The sequence below is a fragment of the Schistocerca cancellata genome, chromosome 1 (assembly GCF_023864275.1).
Source record: "Schistocerca cancellata isolate TAMUIC-IGC-003103 chromosome 1, iqSchCanc2.1, whole genome shotgun sequence".
Lineage (NCBI taxonomy): Eukaryota > Metazoa > Arthropoda > Insecta > Orthoptera > Acrididae > Schistocerca > Schistocerca cancellata.
Window position 1 is genome coordinate 1045428448 of NC_064626.1, and position 21869 is coordinate 1045450316.

The window sequence follows — 21869 nt, forward strand, 5'->3', positions numbered from 1 at the left end:
AACTAGTAATTCCCACAGTTTGTCACGTAGTCACGAGAATTGTGTATCTAATGTGAGAGCTTACCTGTCAATGAAAGCCAACATTTGATACTGAAAGCAGGTTTATTATGTAAACACAAAGTAAAACTCATTTAGAGCTTAACTGCATTTTGAAGAGTGTGTGTACATTTACATGCATCAGACATATTTTTGATCTTACAAAAATCCAAACATTGTCTTATCAAGAAGGCCTTTGATCTTCCAGAGATGGATGACATAAGAGATATTGGTCTATAATTTTATATGAGTATATCTTTAGAGAAGGCACATTATTCTGATAATACACTTTGCCTGAATTCTCATTATGTTAAAGAAACTCGTGTGCAGTATATGCATTCTTTCATAACACAGATGGCTGTTCATCTAGGCCTGCTGACTTTTAAACTTGTAAGTTTTGTATTTTATTGTTTTTATGACTTAATAATCTATGCTGGGGAACAAAATTGTTATACTTACATACCTTTCAGGTGTTATAACTAAAATATTAGGAAAAAGAGTAAATTCTAAAATTTATTAATTTCTGTTAGTTATCTGTTATGCTATTGCTTTCCTTTATCTTTATGTTATTTCTTTGTTTGACTTACTTCATTTCTTTTTTATGTCATTCCAAGTTGATTTGGTTTTATTCTCTGTACAATATATTATTTTCTCAACCACTGATTCTTTTGGAGGCAAACATTACTCATCTGAACACCTTTCTGTAACTGTGGTGAAACTTTATGAACTCCAATTTGCTGTAGTCTCTTTAAGAAAACGGATTTATGAGTCTAAGAGGAATTTCTAAAACCTACCATTATCTGCCTGGTATTATTAGATGTTGCTACTGAATGACATATTTTGGAAGTATTTTTGCAGGAATTTAATTAATATCATGTAGATAAATTGAATGTGGGAGGCTATATTGGAGGCAATTGTTTGGAGGTGTTGGACGACAAGGGCCAAAATTCTTTCAGTAGTGGCAGGCATAGGCCCTTCGCAGAACCTCTACCCTGAATTCATTTCTCTCCTCACTCCTATGACACACTGAACAATCAACTTCTACATGATCCACATAATCCACAAATCCAACAATCTGGGACACCCCATTGTGGCTGCTTATTGTGCCTCCACTGAAAGAATTTTGGCTCTCACTGCCCAACACCTCCAACCAATTGCCCATAATCTAGACTCCCAGATCAAAGATCTGTTGACACTGTCTCCCTATACACTAAGATCCCTCATGCCTATGGCTTTACCACTGTTGAACACTACCTTTCCCAACATCCTTCAGACTTCAAACCAACACCTCATTCATCACACAACTTACTGACTTTATACTAACTCACAACTAATTCTCCTTTGAAGGGAAGATATACAAACAAATCTGTAGCACAGTCAATGGCATCTGCATAGCCACAAGGATCATAACCCTGTGGAAAACACTGCCCAATCCACCCGCCCAGCACTTCCTATGGCAGTCCTGTCACAGGCTTATCATACCCCATCAGGTGTCAGGCCACCTGTGAAAGTACCATGTCATTTACCAGCTCTGCTGGAATCATTGCACAGCTTTTTATGTTGATGTGACTACCAACCATCTGTCCACCAGGATGAACAGCCACTACCAACCTGGTGAAGAGCAAAGTAGGCCACCCTGTGGCTCAACATGCAGCTCAACATAGCATGCTTGATTTAAACGGCTGCTTCACTAACCAAGCCATCCGGATCCTCCCCTTCAACACCAGCTTTCCTGAACTGTGGAGACAGGAGTTATCTCTGTTCCTGAAATTATCCCAGCCTCACCCTTCAGTAACATACTGTCCCCACACCTTCCAACCAACAATTTCCATTCAGTCTGTCATATTATCTCTTCTCTCTTCTCATCTCCCACCCTCTCTGTGTGCTGCCCTCAGCCAATGCACCTGCCCATCTTTCCTCTTCCCCACTCCTCTCCTTTTTCATCCCCTGTCTGTCCTCTTTGTCTGCACCTCCCTGCCCCACAGCTACCTGACACCGCACCTGTTGGCTTTCTAGTCCCTGCATACTCTGCCAGAAGCTGCTCATCTCTTGCCATGCCTGTACATCACTATCCCTCCCCCTTCCTCACCCATCCAGATTGCTGCTTCCATTCTGTGTGACAGCTGCATTCTGCTCCAAACTGCTGGAGGTGATGGTCATTTGTGCATGAGGTGTGCTTGCTTGTGTGAATGAATGTGTGTGTGTGTGTGTGTGTGTGTGTGTGTGTTTCTCTTTCTGGTGAAGGCTGTGACCAAAAGCTGATGTGTAAGTGTCTTTTAGCTGTGCCTCTCTGCAACTTAACATGTAGTCTTTACAGTAGGAAGCAGTTTATCTTGTTCTTACATTGTTAAACCCAATTTTTTTATCTTTTTATTTTTTATTTTTATTAAGATGATCCATTTCAAGCAGTTGTTTTATTTAAAACAATGAGAACTACCCCAATGTGATCAGTCAGCATCATCACCACCATCGTCAACATCAAGTTATATGTTTTCAACTGATTTGCCAACATGTGTTTCTGTGTTGGTAGATTTCCTCCCTCAACACAGCATCCCACGTCTCTCCTTCCTATGTGTTCTTTAGTTGACCCCACCACCTCTTTGTAGGAAGTCCATCTGGTCTGCATCCTGCCATGCTCTTTTTAGTGGTCATTAAATACACAAAATGGTAAGTACTTTCTTGCATGCTCTTTACAGTGGTTTTGCTGGGTATGTAGTTAGATGCAGATATGTCATGTCAGCCATTACCAGTATTAATTATGGCTCCACATTTTTCACTTCACAGCACTGTTGGAAGTACCTCAAGTTATGACACCAGAACACTTTTAAGAAGTGCCCATATGTGCAGTGGTCAGGATGTTAATATAAGTAAAAAATGAGAAGGTCATGGTAAAAACTTCTTTAAATAAATCTTTTTTATTGTTGGTTAATAAAAAGTTTCACATACTTGTTACTAAAAACATAAGCAATAATTAAAAATTAACAACAATAAAAGTGATCATGACATTTATTTTTCAACATAGGTAGTTGAACGTTGATTCTCCATCAACAATGAATGGAATGGTAGTACATTACTGTTTTACATTGTGCCTGTCTAAATGATTAAAAATCATAGACAGCAGATAATTATTACACCCTGTACTTCCAGCAGTGAACCAGAGTGACAAAAATATGTGGAACATTAATTTGTATTTTTTCTTTATTTACAAAACATGTTACATCTTCCAATAATTTATTGAATACTATTCACAGAAAAATGCCAACTAATAGAACGTTAAAAGCTCATTAAACAAATTTTACACACTGTAACATCTTTTTGTACAATTTATTGCTCCCTGTACAGCTTTATCTATTACATATATTGTTTCTATACTATTGGTTGTATGGTGTGATGGGTATTTCTCAAAATACCTGTTTCTCCGAGCAATTCCATTGTAAAATACTGCATGTAAAACATCAGTCTAAATAAAAATATTGTACTTATAACTTCTTAACTAATAGTATAGCCACATCATTGCAAAAAATATAACTACTACTTGCCTTACAAGCATTTGAGATATCAAATAAGTTAATCCTGCTGGTATTACAGTCTCTTTTGGTTCATAATCTATTCTACAGCATTTAACTACCAACTTCACAACAACATCTAATGTTTGCTTTACATATTTCCTTTTCTTGTACATATTTATACAAACTATGTACATATTAATTTCTTCCATTGCACCATAATAAACTGTATCAAATTTGAGAACAAGTGTTGCAAGTAAACACATTCAAAAATATCCAATGGCTGTTCTGGCTATTTTTGAACTGCACAGGCATTTTTGTTATAAAAAATTAGCATTTATTTTGTCACTCTATGTTATTTTACATGAAAACACACACTGTTTACATTTTGTTAAAAAATTAGCCTTTTACATTCTGTACAACTACAATAACAGCACACTTACAGTAACTCGATTATAATACTGTGGTGTCATTTTTGTTTCTAAAATTATACCTTCTAATAGCAATGGTATATTGTGCACTAAAATATCATCTTCCAATCTCTATTATGCTACTGTTTTAAAGTTACCTAACTGTTTGACAAGACCTAAAGTTTGTACATCACATTTATTTTTATACTGGTTAGTACACACATAATATTTTCCTTTGTTACACTCATATTTAAAGATCTTTCCACACCAATATATTTAATTACAGCAGATAAATTGTTTTTCTACAAAGTACTCACTGTTTGACTATCTTTGGTTCTCAGATCTTTATTGAGTCTCTATAATTATCAATAGTTACTGGCTACATTTTTACTAACTGGCAAGATAGTGTAAATCTGGCAGTTATATAATACTTATTTTGCTATAAACTTTACACCACAAAATGTTTACAGCAGTATGTATGGGAGACAAACTACTGGACATCACAACCATTTATGGGTTTATTATACTTGTAAGAACTAGATAAAAGACAAAAGTACTCTTTTGTAAGTGTCTTTAATATACTGCTAACAACCTTACTATATTGTTGAATATGAGATATGAGATAATCTGATTGATAGCATATTTGATTTGAATGAATGCTGATTTCAACATACTAAATTCCCTCAAAGTTCTGACTCATATAAAATGTTATGCAAACGACTGGAAGCCAGTAACAGAAGCATTCAAAGCTATGACAGATCACAAATTTTAGATGTAAAAGTGCATTAGAGCATGTTAAATGAGTTTTAGTTGAGGGTTGCAACATTTACATGAATGCAGTGAAAGTGAAATACAGTTTTTTCATATAACTTCCAAAGATATTGGTCAGTTTTGTGTTGTTTGCTTATGACACTACTGGAAATAATCAGTATCTTTTATAGATCATGGACATTATATGTATAACCTGTAAACTAGGGTCTACTTTAATGGTCATGTTGGAGCAATTTCAGTATTTAAGACTGTAGTAACATCACATAAATTCAGTGATAAATATTTAAGAAGCCATTTTTAATGTACATTATGTATAAACTATGATTAGTGGCAATTTTTTCTATATTGTATGAAACTGCTCTACTTACTTAGACATTTTCAGCAACAGGGCTTGACGTGAGCCTTACTTGTGTAGGATCACTCTGTATGCCATTGACTGCCATCCTCTGCTGATCTCGCCATGGAGTTGTCAGGAATTTCAGTCTCTGTAACAAGCGGTCAAATTTATTTTGTTCAGTATTCACTATGCCTTCTAATAGGAGCTCATTATATTTCCATGTACTTGTAAGAGTAAAACAATTTGTTAACATTCATGAAAAAAAGTTACATAAATAATGCAGCAGTTACAACAGACATAAATTCATCACAGTTTGTGGACATCCTAAGAACAATAAATTCATATCACAATAGCTTACTGGGCAGTTTTGATGTCATTTCACACTTCACCAGGGTTCATCCACAAGAAACTTTGTCTTTATTGAAGCAACAATTTTAACATCATATGTTAAACTTCCTCAAGTCACTGCTTAATGATGACATACTTCCTTCATGTTGGAATGACTATAAGCAAGTTCATGGGGCTTGAAATTGGCTCACCTGTATTACCTGCCATGGTGAACTTAATATATTGAGAAATTTGGAGAAGCCTGTTAGTAAAAATTATAGAATTCTTGTTGCAGAACTGACAATTCTATGTCACCATAGTAGCCAACAGAAGTCTCTGGAGGATGTAGAAAAATGGCCTTGCTCAGGGAAGTGTTCTAGCCCCCATCCTGTTCAACATACACACAAATAATCAGCCAGTACCCAAATATATAAGACATTTTCTCTATACTGATGATTGGGTATCACAGAGCAAGGAAGAACCTTTGAGGAAGTAGATGTAAAGTTTAGGAGAATACCCTAGTACCCATGTCAACATATTATGATGACAACTCTCTCAAACCAAATTCAACTAAAAACAAAAGTTTGCACTTTTCACCTGCACCCAAGCCTAGCAAATATAAAGCTGCACATTGACTGATGGGTCTACCCTTGAGCACACAGACCAGCTGAAATATCTTGGAGTGACTCTTGACAGGTCCCTCACACACAAACATCACTGCGAAAAACCCGAAGTAAGGTAGCTGCAAGGATCAATATCCTTTGAAAGTTAACTGGTAGTAAGTAGGGTGCCAAATCTATTGTGCTTAAAACTACCACTTTGGCCCTTTGCTTTTCCACAGTTGAGTGCTCGTGTCCTGTCTGGTCTAGATCGGCACATGCAAAGTAGATCAACATAAGCCTTCATGAAATTTCTAGGCTAGTCACAGGAAGTATGAGACCCACTCCACTGGAAAAGACCTACCAAGCTTCAGGTTTCAGCAGTCACAAATTGCATGAACATACTGGTCAATTCAAAAAGACATTTGATGAGCACCATTCACTACACATCAACCTTTACGGATCAAAAAGACTAAAATCGAGATAGTGTGGAGCCTATTAGAACCTGATAATAAGTGTGACTGAAATACTAAACATGGAACATCATCTAACATGCCAAAATTGTCCTGCACATTGCTCTCTAAACCACCTCTGGCTAAGCAAACCTGAAGCTTTTGACCTAGCCCAGCACTAGGGAAAAAAATTGCCAGCTCCAGACACAAAAAAGCGAAGTAAAGTAAACTGAAGAAATCACACTAAAGTGAGTGTCATGCACACCAAAGCATTTCACCAGATGCATAGACACTATGTTAACTATATGTGAACTTTTTAGGAAGAATCTTGACAAATTCGTCAACCACCTAAATACTGTGCATTCATAAAAACATCACATTCACTATGGAGTTGAAGAAGAACAATTGCCAATCTTTTCTGGATGCCCACATTCAGAAGAAACCTGTTGCCACTTTGGGACTTGGGATACACAGAAAATTTACTTATAAGGAAGTATATTTGCCAACAATGAGATGACATTCTCCAGGGCATTGATTTTCATGTAAACAATTTCTGATATGCAGAACGAGGAATATGCATAATGAGGACAACCTTTAGATGGAGCTGGATTGTCTGGAAAAGATGTTTTCCTCAAACAGATATAGGTGGGAAGACATTAAGAAGACTCAGAGCATTGAGACATTAAGGCAAGAGTAAAAAAAAGAGACCAGAGAATTGCATACCTACCACATGCTGGAATAGGCTCTGTGTAACTGTTCTTCCCACTTCACAAGAACCATCTGTAAAATTAACAGATCTTTTGTGTAGTGTGAAAGATACTCTAAGGTTCAAACATTTGAGATCTATTGCATTCCTTACAAATGCAGGAAGTCTTACGGGGGACAGAGATAACACTATGTCTCTGTATGTTGCACTGAATGTAAGACTTGATCAGGTAAGTAAATTGGCACTGGCTGAGCACAACTTAATTGAGGAAAGACAAATTTGATTTCGAGAAGACATCTGATCTATTCAGAGAGTGGTTCCTGAAACAGTATTATTAAGGAGGCATTCAAAATAGGTATGACTTTAAATCTCATGAACATGGTAGATGTTTTATCCTCAGTGCAGCTTGGCAACAGTGTATTGGAGGCAGTATGATTGGAATGGTAACATTCTGGATTTAATTGGTAACTGCTAGACAGCATGCACATGTTGCTGCCCAAGTAGAACAGACACCAGCATTTCACCAGAAATGGGAAGGAGAGTATAGGTCTGAAAAAAATTTCGCAGTTATTATGCAGACTGCTGTGGCAAAGAAATACGCTGTTTAGTCCCCCTTAAACACCCCAACAACCACCAAAGAAATACAAGAAGATTTTATTGTACATAAGATATGTGTTCACATTGACTTAGAAGACTATGAAATGGGTTTTAGAAGAAATGATAGAGGGAAACTTAATTTCTATAAAGAGAAATGTATCTAAAATGAAACTATGATACAAGAAAGCATCAGATACAGGAGATAGACTATCCTTAGCAGAATATGAGAATATTTTGGGAACTTGTTACACACCATGCACTTTGTTCTAATCACCTAACAGGCCTCAGGTTACACAAATCACTTTAGTTGTTGCCTACTTCCTTTTCTCTCCTCATATTACTCCTTCCTGTTTCTGACATTTTCTTTCCATTTCAACTAATTTACTGTTTATATTGTTGTCTTTTGTGTCCTTTCACTTTTTTTCCTCCATCATTTTTCTGCTTTCCTTTTCTCTGTAGATGCTTAATTTTGTGTAATCTATGCTTCCAGATTCAGTCTGCCGTTACTGTATTTCTGGTTTGTTGATTGCCACTCTTAATTAACTTTTTGGGATTCCAAATCTTGTCTTCTACTAGCATTTAACTACTTATTGCACTCCTGTCTTATCCCTTTATAGTTCTGCATAGTGTGTTCACAAACTCCTGCCTTTTTTCTCCAAGTTCCTCCTTTCATTTTTCAGATGAATGAATCTCTGAATGCAAAAGCTAACTTTTTTATCTGTGCCTACTTCCATATTTAAATCATAAGATTTACAAGATGTCAAAACTGATCCATCATTTTCCCAAAAATGAACAAGTTTTAGAGGCTGCAAATCCATATATCTGTAGCAGTACTTATGGGTAAAGGAACAGATAAAACTTAAGAACTGACTTTTGGTTTGTCAGTTTGTAATGTATGATCAAGGGGCTACATGGAAAATTGGAAAGCCTTTGAATAATAATAATAATAATAATAATAATAATAATTTTTACTTGCATCATCATTACAGCCTTGGACACCAAATTAAAAAAGATGTTAAGAAAATAATACAACAATGTAATAGAATATGTTAAAAACAGCACATTAGATATTCTAGCTGAGATTCTGTAAATAGATATTTGCTACCATTAGTATAAGCCATATACTAAAAAGTCCATATTTATTGCAAATTAGGGTTTACAGTAGCATCTCCCCTCCTCCCTCCACAAGGAAGCGTGTAGTTATACCATATGTCAATTGCAATGGCCAATAGAGGTGGGTGGGCAAAAATTAAATTTCAGAGTGAATATGGAATAATGGAAAGAGACTGAGGCAGACACAAGTAACAAGAGAGCAATGGCTTATGGTCAGAGCCATCTGCTGTGGAGAGTATGCTAAATAGAAGAGCGCCAGCACTTTGAACCATCTGCCTGGTAGCTGAGCTAATGTACAAGAGAATGAAATTCATTTATATCTCTCTCCAGACAGATGCAGAAGGCAGTCACTTGACCTCTCCTCCATGCCTCCTGATTGGTTATTAAAAGGATGCTGGGCTATGCTGCATCTTAGAGGTAGGTGAGCTTCTTGTGTATCTAGAAATGTGGAAAATTCTGAAGTGACAGGTGTCCTGTGCTTCTCTCAACACTGTGTAATGACAGTGATAGAGAAGATGAATGTCAGGGATTAGTGAATAGTATCATTTTTATACAGGGTTAACATGGAAAATGGAACAAAAGCGAACTGGTGCTTTTCATTTATTATGGAAAAAGGAAGTTGCAACATATGTAAAAATTGGACATAGAGTTAAAAACACTGGAAAAAGCAGTTTCTGTGCAGATCAGAACACAGAAGCATGTGCTTGTGAGTTGTTATTGCACACAGATTCATTGCTGAGCTGTCTGTCAGGCAAGATGGATCAGTTAGTAGCTTGTGGAGATTTCCATGTAGATTTCTTAAAAGATTCTGACAGGAGAAATGAATTGGAATCATTATCTGGCTGGTTCAGTCTGATTTGAGTAGTGCATTTTCCTGCTTGTGTAGAGCAATGTATCATTACCTTGACTGATAAAATTCTTATAGACAGGGCTCAGGCTGAAACAGTTAATATGTATCCAATTGTTACTGGACTGACTGATCAGGGTGTGCAATGGAAATGAACAGTACAGCATCTTGAAGGTATGAGGCATGCTCATACAAAGCACTGAGGCTTTCTACTGATAAGTGGTTCAGTTGAAGAAGCAAGAGAATATATCAAAAATGTCCTTCCACAAAACTTTAAGCAACTAGAAGAAGCGCCAACATCATCCATTAAAATTAATAGGAACATAAAGTTCCCAAAAATTTCTGTGGTGTTTATGGAATAAAACAGAATTCTGAAGAGTGACTGTAATGTACTGAAATTGTACTCTGTACTTATCACTGGTTTCTGGAACTTTTGAAGTTGATCATGCCTTTTCTACAGAGAGCATTGTAGTAGCGGTCACATGCCATATTGGTGTGTGCAGAAGATTCATTGTTGAGCTCCTACAAGGAGCAGTCATGCACAGCCACAACACAGATAAGCAGTATGTAGAAATTGGTAGAAAGTATAATTAAGATTGGAAAGTTGTATAAAGTTGTACATCTGGCTCATAGGAGAAAAGTGTTTGAGTAATCCAGTCATTTCATGGAAAAGCTCATTATGTTAGTTGTGAGCTTTATGGTTGAAACAGTAATGTGTTTGTGGATCAGTAATTTTCATGGAGAAACACGTAGATGATAGAACAAAAATGAAAAGGCTTCTCAGATAAATGATTAAGTGTTTAATCAATGTGGAAATGCAGCATAGGAGTGGTTACTTCAGTGTGAATGTGAAACAAGAATAATTGTTAATGTGATACTGGATGAGCTTAGGCATTGTTCGGGAAGTGTGTTATATGCTAAAGCGACAATAAAACAAAGTAATATGACTTGCGCTGTTGATATTTTAAAGTGTTATTTTCCAATTTTCAACTATATGAGTATGATACCGTATCATAATGAAATAAAAACTGTGCTGGAGAAACCAATGATCAGTCATTAGTAGACCCAGAAGAAGGCCACATTAACTGATGCTGAAACGTTGGTTTCTCCAGTATAGTTTATTTACTTTATGATGTGGTATGATACTCAGAAAACTTTTAAGGCAATTGACTATGGCCATGGAAGACTATGCAGTTATAAATACTTTAATATTTGGAAAGTGTTCATACTAGGCACATGACCAGGTTCATTTTGTAACAAAGCATATTCTCTATATAAAGCTTCCATACTCAAGTCTGGTAGAACCTTTACAAGACCCAAATAATAATCACTTTAGTATGAACAAATTTACTTTACTTAGCACATCACAATTTGGATTCCAGAACAACTGCTTGATAGAGGATGCTATTTATACATTCACTCCCTAAACATTATATGCTTTATATAATAAAGTACCCCAGTTAGTATTTTTTTGTTTTCTTTTGAATGCATTAGATAGCGTAGAAGTTTTATGGATTTGATGGCTTTACAAACAACTGGTTTGAATCATACTTAACAAACAGATTGCAAAATGTTGTATGGAATAATTCAAAAAAATGTTGTAAGAGAATAAATTTTAGTGACCGGAGAGAAATCACAATGGGCGTCCCATGGGTTCAAATTTGAGTCCATTCCTATTTCATATATGTGTGAGAATGACCTTCCACTTAACATTCATCAAGCAGAATTGGTAGTTTTTGTAGTTGATGTTGGTGTTGTAATTAACTGCATCAGAGATAAAGTAACAGAAAATGATCAAGTGGTTCTTTAACTGACTCTCCCTAAATTTTGAGAAAACTCACTATATTACGTTCTGTACAACAAATGAAGTCATATTACATGGAAGTATGTCATGGCAGTCGGCAGCAAGTGGAAACAAACAAGAACTTAGACTGCCTGAGGGGGAGGAGCAGTGCAGGGGAACAACTCTGGCCTCCATCTTATAGCTGCCAGCTTATACACACGTTCTGTGCATCTACAAAAGCAGAACTGACATAATAGTCATTGGGATCAATGTTTAAAAAAAAAAAAAAAAAGACATCGTGTATGACTGCAAATAGGACTTGCACTCCAGGGGTACAAACTTAATCTCATGCAAGTATTTTTATTGGATGCCAATTTTGCAACTTGTGTGATTCTAACCTAACCCAATTACGCAACTGGGGAAAGTGGACCTACAGTTTGATGTGGAATCCAAATCAAGTGTTGTTCCTGGTGGCTCCTCACAGTGTTGAAAGGTGAAGGCTGGGTTAAAATGAAGACTGAAAAATCCATGGTCTGGCCAAGATTTTCTCCCACTTTCCCTGTTTTGCTGCACTCTCTTTGTTGTTTTTTATTTCCCTGTTATTGTTGTCAGAATTTGGTCTGGGCAGACATCACATGACATCCCTTCACGTTTATCACTGAATAATTCATGCAGCTTTTGTTATTACAGAAGGCACCCAGCACACTGTCCACATATGCTCAGCTACAGTGTCAGCGATGTTCGACTTTTAGCAAATGAGTTTGCTAGAATCAAAGTACGTAACTTATGTGGCCATAACTTTTGACTGCATTGGCTTTGAAGCTTAAGTTACTTACACTGCTGAGGGGCCTTGATAGTTTACATAAATTTCTATTTTATACCTCTACCAGTTCCCAAGAAAAAGGGGTCTTTGTAGATAGACAACAAATGGCAAAAAATATTTTTTATGTGATGCAGTCACAGATGAACAATTTTGGACTTTTACCCTTTATTTGTATTGAAAAACCTTGCTGCTTGTCAAATGTCATGATTCTAGGTCAATGGGAAGAATCCTATACATTTTGATCAGTGAGTTTGCAAATATCGAAGTGTGTGACATAAATGGTCGTATCTTTTGATTAGATTGACTTAGAAGCTTAAATCTTTTACAGCACTGAGGGACCATAGACTTTACTATGTGATATAAATTTCAACTTGATACTTCAATCTGTTCCTTACAGAAAGGAGTGTTGTCAGGTGGACAGGCAGACAAAGGGAAAACAAAAGGATCCTATAAGGATTCTGTTTTTACTGACTGAGGTTCCGAACCTTTAAAAATGAGCAATCCACAACACGAAAAATCTGGAGTACATAAAGCGTGTGGTAGTGGTTATACAGCAGTTGTTTGCTGTGGTTGGCAGTGGTAGTGCAGCCCTATCCTTTACTGTTATCCCACACAACCATAGTTCAAAACACCTCCCATCTAAAACTGCCACAATATAGTGTCCACACAAAACCAACAGTTGTTGATGCACATGAATGTGTGAGTGAGTAAACAGGGTAGTATGCTCAAAATTTTGATGAAAACTTGAACTGGAAGAAGTGTATTACTGAGTTGATCAAATAATGAAGCTCACAGACTTTTGATATTAATATAATTGCTAGTCTTCGAAACAAACAAATTAAGCTCCTAACATATTTTGCATATTTCACTCAGTAATGCATTTGCGTTATGGAATAATTTTCTATAGAAACTCATCACGTAAAAAGAAACTGTTGATTGCACAAAAGCAAGCAGTGAGAATGATATGGGATGTTTACCTGCAACCATCTTGCAGGCACCTCTTCAAAGAGTCAGGCATTTTAGCTACACCTTCACCAAATACATACATATATATTTGCTAATAAAATTTATCATAAATAATCCATCACCAATAGTGAAGAGTTGTTATGTCCAAGAAAAATCACCTTTATTGCTGATTATTAAAGCTATCATTGGCTCAGAGACAAGTTTAATATAGGTAAAAAAAATAACCATTTGTCTAACATGTAGCACAATAGTTCAAACCCTGTTGTTGTTGTTGTTGTGTTCTTCAGTCAAGAGACTGGTTTGATGCAGCTCTACATGCTGCTCTATCCTCTGCAAACTTCTTCATCTCCCAATACCTACTGCAACCTACATCCTTCTGAATCTGCTTAGTGTATTCATCTCCGTGATTTTTACCCTCCACGCTGCCCTCCAGTACTAAATTGGTGATCCCTTGATGCCTCAGAACATGTCCTACCAGCCGATCCATTCTTCTAGTCAAGTTGTGCCACAAATTTCTCTTGCCCCCAATTCTATTCAGTACCTCCTCATTAGTTATGTGATCTACCCATGTAATCTTCAGCATTCTTCTGTAGCACCACATTGCGACAGCTTCTATTCTCTTCTTGTCCAAACCATTTATCGTCCATGTTTCACTTCCATACATGGCTACACTCCATACAAATACTTTCAGAAACGACTTCCTAACACTTAAATCTATACTTGATGTTAACAAATTTCTCTTCTTCATAAACGCTTTCCTTGCCATTGCCAGTCTACATTTTATATCCTCTCTACTTTGACCATCATCAGTTATTTTGCTCCCCAAATAGCAAAACTCCTTTACTACTTTAAGCGTCTCATTTCCTAATCTAAATCCCTCAGCATCACCCGACTTAATTCGACTACATTCCATGATCCTCGTTTTGCTTTTGTTGATGTTCATCTTATATCCTCCTTTCAAGACACTGTCCATTTCGTTCAACTGCTCTTCCAAGTCCTTTGCTGTCTCTGACAGAATTACAATGTCATAGGCGAACCTCAAAGTTTTTATTTCTTCTCCATGGATTTTAATACCTACTCCAAATTTTTCTTTTGTTTCCTTTACTGCTTGCTCAATATACAGATTAAATAACATTGGGGAGAGGCTACATATTGTAAATAGCCTTTCGCTCCCTGTATTTTACCCCTGCTACCTTCAGAATTTGAAAGAGAGTATTCCAGTCAACATTGTTGAAAGCTTTCTCTAAGTCTATAAATACTAGAAGCGTAGGTTTGCCTTTCCTTAATCTTTCTTCTAAGATAAGGCATAAGGCCAGTATTGCCTCACGTGTTCCAACATTTCTACGGAATCCAAACTGATCTTCCCCGAGGTTGACATCTACCACTTTTTCCATTTGTTTGTAAAGAATTCGCGTTAGTATTTTGCAGCCGTGACTTATTAAACTGATTGTTCAGTAATTTTCACATCTGTCAACACCTGCTTTCTTTGGGATTGGAATTATTATATTCTTCTTGAAGTTTGAGGGTATTTCGCCTGTCTCATACATCTTGCTCACCAGATGGTAGAGTTTTGTCATGACCGGCTCTCCCAAGGCCGTCAGTAGTTCTAATGGAATGTTGTCTACTCCCGGGGCCTTGTTTCGACTCAGGTCTTTCAGTGGTCTGTCAAACTCTTCACGCAGTATCGTATCTCCCATTTCATCATCATCTACATCCTCTTCCATTTCCATAACATTGTCCTCAAGTACATCACCCCTGCATAGACCCTCTATATACTCCTTCCACCTTTCTGCTTTCCCTTCTTTGCTTAGAACTGGTTTTCCATCTGAGCTCTTGATATTCATGGAAGTGGTTCTCTTTTCTCCAAAGGTTTCTTTAATTTTCCTGTAGGCAGTATCTATCTTACCCCTAGTGAGATAAGACTCTACATCCTTACATTTGCCCTCTAGATATCCCTGCTTAGCAGTTTTGCGCTTCCTGTCGATCTCATTTTTGAGACGTTTGTATTCCTTTTTGCCTGCTTCATTTACTGCATTTTTATATTTTCTCCTTTCATCAATTAAATTCAATATTTCTTCTGTTACCCAAGGATTTCTACCAGCCCTCGTCTTTTTACCTACTTGATCGTCTGCTGCCTTCACTATTTCATCCCTCAAAGCTACCCATTCTTCTTCTACTGTATTTCTTTTCCCCATTCCTGTCAATTGTTCCCTTATGCTCTCCCTAAAACTCTCTACAACCTCTGGTTCTTTCAGTTTATCCAGGTTCCATCTCCTCGAATTCCCACCTTTTTGCAGTTTCTTCAGTTTTAATCTACAGTTCATAACCAATAAATTGTGGTCAGAGTCCACATCTGCCCCAGGAAATGTCTTACAATTTAAAACCTGGTTCCTAAATCTCTGTCTTACCATTATATAATCTATCTGAAACCTTTTAGTATCTCCAGGGTTCTTCCATGTATACAACCTTCTTTCATGATTCTTGAACCAAGTGTTAGCTATGATTAAGTTATGCTCTGCACAAAATTCTACCAGGTGGCTTCCTCTTTAATTTCTTACCCCCAATCCATATTCACCCACTACGTTTCCTTCTCTCCCTTTTCCTACTACCGAATTCCAGTCACCCATGACTATTAAATTTTCGTCTCTCTTCACTACCTGAATAATTTCTTTTATCTCATCATAAATTTCATCAATATCTTCATCAACTGCAGAGCTAGTTGGCATAGAAACTTGTACTACTGTAGTAGGCACCGGCTTCGTGTCTATCTTGGCCACAATAATGCGTTCACTATGCTGTTTGTAGTAGCTTACCCGTTCTCCTATTTTTTTATTCATTATTAAACATACTCCTGCATTACCCCTGTTTGATTTTGTATTTATAACCCTGTATTCACCTGACCAAAAGTCTTGTTCCTCCTGCCATTGAACTTCACTAATTCCCACTATATCTAACTTTAACCTATCCATTTCCCTTTTTAAATTTTCTAATCTACCTGCCCGATTAAGGGATCTGACATTCCACGCTCCGATCCGTAGAACGCCAGTTTTCTTTCTCCTGATAACGACGTCCTCCTGAGTAGTCCCCGCCCGGAGATCCGAATGGGGGACTATTTTACCTCTGGAATATTTTACCCAAGAGGACGCCATCATCATTTAATCATACAGCAAAGCTGCATGCTCTCAGGAAAAATTACGGCTGTAGTTTCCCCTTGCTTTCAGCCGTTCGCAGTACCAGCACAGCAAGGCCATTTTGGTTAGTGTTACAAGGCCAGATCAGTCAATCATCCAGACTGTTGCCCCTGCAACTACTGAAAAGGCTACTGCCCCTCTTCAGGAACCACACGTTTGTCTGGCCTCTCAACAGATACCCCTCCGTTGTGGTTGCACCTACGGTACGGCCATCTATATCGCTGAGGCACGGAAGCCTCCCCACCAACGGCAAGGTCCATGGTTCAGGGGGGGGGGGGGGTTATATGTACTGCATTCTCCCCATGAACCATGGACCTTTCCGTTGGTGGGGAGGCTTGCATGCCTCAGTGATACAGATAGCCATACCGTAGGTGCAACGACAATGGAGGGGTATCTGTTGAGAGGCCAGACAAATGTGTAGTTCCTGAAGAGGGGCAGCAGCCTTTTCAGTAGTTGCAGGAGCAACAGTCTGGATGATTGACTGATCTAGCCTTGTTACACTAACCAAAACGGCCTTGCTGTGCTGGTAGTGCGAACGGCTGAAAGCAAGGGGAAACTACAGCCATAATTTTTCCTGAGGGCATGCAGCTTTACTGTATGGTTAAATGATGATGGCGTCCTCTTGGGTAAAATATTCCAGAGGTAAAATAGTCCCCCATTCGGATCTCCGGGTGGGGATGTTGTTATCAGGAGAAAGAAAATTGGCGTTCTAAAGGTCGGAGTGTGGAATGTCAGATCCCTTAATCGGGCAGATAGGTTAGAAAATTTAAAAAGGGAAATGGATAGGTTAAAGTTAGACATAGTAGGAATTAGTGAAGTTCAGTGGCAGGAGGAACAAGACTTCTGGTCAGGTGACTACTGGGTTATAAACACAAAATCAAATAGGGGTAATGCAGGAGTAGGAAATTAGGAATGCGGGTAAGCTACTACAAACAGCATAGTGAGTGCATTATTGTGGCCAAGATAGATACAAAGCCCCACCTACCATAGTAGTACAAGTTTATATGCCAACTAGCTCCGCAGACGACGAAGAGATTGATGAAATGTATGATGAGATGAAAGAAATTATTCCAATAGTGAAGGGAGACAAAAATTTAATAGTCATGGGTGACTGGAACTCAATAGTAGGAAAAGAAAGAGAAGGAAATGTAGTAGGTGCATATGGAATGGGATTAAGGAATGAAGAAGGTTAATACACGAAAGAAGCCTGGAGATACTGGAATGTCTCAGATAGATTATATAATGGTAAGACAGAGATTCAGGAACCAGGTTTTAGACTGTAAGACATTTCCAGGGGCAGATATGGACTCTGACCACTATCTATTGGTTATGAACTGTAGATTAAAACTGAAGAAACTGCAAAAAGTTGGGAATTCGAGGAAATGGAACCTGGATAAACTGAAAGAACCAGAGGTTGTAGAGAGCATCAGGGAGAGCATTAGGGAATTATTGACAAGAATGGGGGAATGAAACACAGTAGAAGAGGAATGGGTAGCTTTGAGAGACGAAATAGTGAAGGTAGCAGGGGATCAAGTAGGTAAAAAGACGAGGGCTAGTAGAAATCCTTGGGTAACAGAAGAGATATTGAATTTAATTGATGAAAGGAGAAAATATAAATATGCAGTAAATGAAGCAGGCAAAAAGGAATACAAACATCTCAAAAATGAGATCGACAGGAAGTGCAAAATGGCTAAGCAGGGATGGCTAGAGGACAAATGTAAGGATGTAGGGGCACATATCGCTACGGGGAGGATAGATACTGCCTACAGGAAAATTAAGGAGACCTTTGGAGAAAAGAGAACCACTTCCATAAATATCAAGAGCTCAGATGGAAACCCAGTTCTAAGCAAAGAAGGGAAAGCAGAAAGGTAGGAGGAGTATATAGAGGGTCCACACAAGGGCAATGTTCTTGAGGACAATATTATAGATCAGAAGAGAATGTAGATGAAGGTGAAATGAGCGATACGATACTGCGTGAAGAGCTTGACAGCGCACTGAAAGACGTAAGTCGAAACAAAGCCCTGGGAGTACACAACATTCAATTAGAAATAATGATAGCCTTGGGAGAGCCAGCCCTGACAAAACTCTACCATCTAGTGAGCAAGATGTATGAGACAGGCAAAATACCCTCAGACTCCAAGAAGAATATAATAATTCCAATCCCAAAGAAAGCAGGTGTTGACAGATGTGAAAATTACTGAACTGTCAGTTTAATAAGCCACATCCACAAAATACTAACACAAATTCTTTACAGACGAATGGAAAAACTGGTAGAAGCTGACCTCGGGGGAGATCAGTTTGGATTCCGTAGAAATGTTGGAACACATGAGGCAATACTGACCCTATGACTTATCTTAGAAAATAGATTAAGGAAAGGCAAACCTATGTTTCTAGCATTTGTAGACTTAGAGGAAGCTTTTGACAATGTTGACTGTAATACTCTCTTTCAAATTCTCTAGGTGGCAGGGGTAAAATACAGGGAGCAAAAGGCTATTTGGCTATTTACAATTTGTACAGCAACCAGATGGCAGTTATAAGAGCCGAGGGGCATGAAAGGGAAGCAGTGGTTGGGAAGGGAGTGAGACGGGGTTGTAGCCTATCCCCGATGTTATTCAATCTGTCAGTAAAGGAAACAAAAGAAAAATTTGGAGTAGGAATTAAAATCTAAGGAGAAGAAATAAAAACTTTGAGGTTCGCCGATGACACTGTAATTCTGTCAGAGACAGCAAAGAAGTTGGAAGAACAGCTGAACGGAATGGACAGTGTCTTGAAAGGAGGATATAGGATGAACACCAACAGAAGCAAAACAAGGATAATGGAATGTAGTCGAATTAAATCAGGTGATGCTGCAGGAATTAGATTAGGAAATGAGACACTTAAAGTAGTAAAGGAGTTTGCTATTTGGGGAGCAAAATAACTGATGATGTTCGAAGTAGAGAGGATATAAAATGTAGACTGTCAATGGCAAGGAAAGCATTTCTGAAGAAGAGAAGTTTGTTAAAATCAAGTATAGAGTTAAGTGTCAGGAAGTCGTTTCTGAAAGTATTTGTATGGATTGTAGCCACGTATGGAAGTGAAACGTCGACGATAAATATTTTAGACAAGAAGCTTTCGAAATGTGGTGCTACAGAAGAATGCTGAAGATTAGGTGGGTAGATCACATAACGAATGAGGAGGTATTGAATAGAATTGGAGAGGAGAGAAATTTGTGGCACAACTTGACTAGGATATGGGATCAGTTAGTGGGGCATATTCTGAGGCATCAAGGGATCACCAATTTAGTATTGGAGGGCAGTGTGGAGGGTAAAAATCGTAGAGGGAATCAAGAGACGAATTCACTAAACAGATTCAGAAAGATGTAGGTTGCAGTAGGTACTGGGAGATGAAGAAACTTGCACAGGATAGAGTAGCATGGAGAGCTGCATCAAACCAGTCTCTGGACTGAAGAACACAACAACAACAACAACAACAACAACAACAACAACGTGTACTACATGATACGATTCAAAGTAATTTATATAAAGCTTATACAATTTTCACTGTGTTTATTCCATACTTCTGCACTATTTGTTATATAATGTAAAATTTGCGTAACGTGTAGCTATTATGCACACTATCAAGTATTTGAGAATAAGAGAATTTAGTGTCTTGCAACAAACTTTATGTGTAATTTCAGACCTTTATGAAACTTTTTTCTCACTGACAACCTCCACAAAATTATGAAAGGGAAAAAGTATATCTCTTTCTACATTTTCATTGTTCATGCAGTAAAACTGTCGCATCAGGCAAGACAACATGACATTTACACTTATTGCTTCTTTGTTACTAAATCTATTCACAACACATTTAGCAGACAGTATCTACAAATCCTGTTGAATGTATCTGCAGAATTGTATCACTCTATGACACATAGTTCAGGAGTTATGAGGGTAGCAGGAGATGGACAGAGGAAGAGAATGGGAGGAGATGGACAAAGAGCGGGGGCATGGAGGATGTGGACAGAGAGATGGGAGAGAAGGAGATTGACAGAGAAGGGGGTGGAGGAGATGGACAGAGAGAAGGGGAAGGAGGAGAGGGACTAATAGAACTGAAATAAATGCAGTGCCAAGTACTAAGATAGTCATGTATGAGTATCCTGTGTACTGACTTGTTCCACTTAATTCTGGTAAAAGAAAACCATTCAGATGATCTATGGAACACTAACTAGATAACAAACTACCTTAGTCTGGATTCAGTACTGCCCTTGGACTCTGTTTCATCAGCTCAGAACTCAAGCTTTTACCTAGCTTGACTGACTGGATACTGAATGTAAAATCTTAACAAGAAAAAAGACAATAAAAATACTAATTTGTTGATGCCCACATGGTGACTGATAACTGGGGTTGTACAAAAAGTAATAATTACAACATGTTAAGATAACCTACTGCTGAGAGGAGAAAAAAATGACATGATGTGCCCAGTAGAGGAAATTATTTATACAGAAATGTATCTTGCAATGAGAGTGCCCAATGAAACACACAAAAATTTGACACAATTATTTATTGACTCAAATCATTCTGTGTATGGCTGTTAGAAATATTTATTGTGATTACAGTTTTGACATTTTGCTATTGTCAAACAATGTGGGATGTTAAAGCACACTCTATAATGCTAAGTTGTGATATGCTGGATCATAGTGCCCAGCTATCTGAACTGTGTTCAAGCATGTCACAAATTAACATTGTAGTCAAGCTTTAATACCCCACGATGCTTACAATACCAAATTATCAAAACTGCAGTCATATTAAATATTTCTTACAGCCATATGTGGAATGGCTACATTCGATAATAAAACTACTGCTTGGACCCATTCCTCATTAGAACAAGTGTTAATGTTCCTAAAATTCCTTGTATGTTGGGCCAACAGAAAACTGCAATTCAAGCAAAGATCTTGGAACAAACAGTATATTCAAAATGACTTGCAGCACTTAAGGATTGCTGCTTCATTAGGTATATGCAGTTCATGAATTCATTCAGTTCACAAATAGGGTATCCTAGCTACATAATGATAATATGACAAAGATAGTATTTTATGTATATAATATCAGGTTAGTGTGATTGATTCATTAGGTTTCAAAGCACTGTTTTTTTACAAGTATATGACGTACAAAAATGGGTGGCACAGATGACAAAATGGTAGATATCGAAATAGACGACAGACGGATAGAGAAACAATTAAAATCACTCAAAAGAGGAAAGGCCTCTGGACCTGATGGGATACCAGTTCAATTTTACACAGAGTACGCGAAGGAACTTGCCCCCCTTCTTGCAGCGGTGTACCGTAGGTCTCTAGAAGAGCGTAGCGTTCCAAAGGATTGGAAAAGGGCACAGGTCATCCCCGTTTTCAAGAAGGGACGTCGAACAGA

The 21869-nt window shown here is 37.8% G+C and overlaps 1 protein-coding gene across 3 annotated transcripts in view; it reads right to left on the bottom strand.

Moving 5' to 3' along the window:
* Positions 1–2932: 2932 nt before the first annotated feature.
* The window catches only part of LOC126090187 (sodium-dependent dopamine transporter), a 497172-nt gene continuing 478235 nt past the window's right edge, over positions 2933–21869 (bottom strand). For all 3 annotated transcript variants that reach the window (XM_049906970.1, XM_049906968.1, XM_049906969.1), the window contains exon 14: positions 2933–5208. In XM_049906970.1, coding sequence (XP_049762927.1) covers positions 5092–5208 — 117 coding nt within the window. In that variant the 3' untranslated portion in view covers positions 2933–5091. The remainder of the gene's footprint in view (positions 5209–21869) is intronic.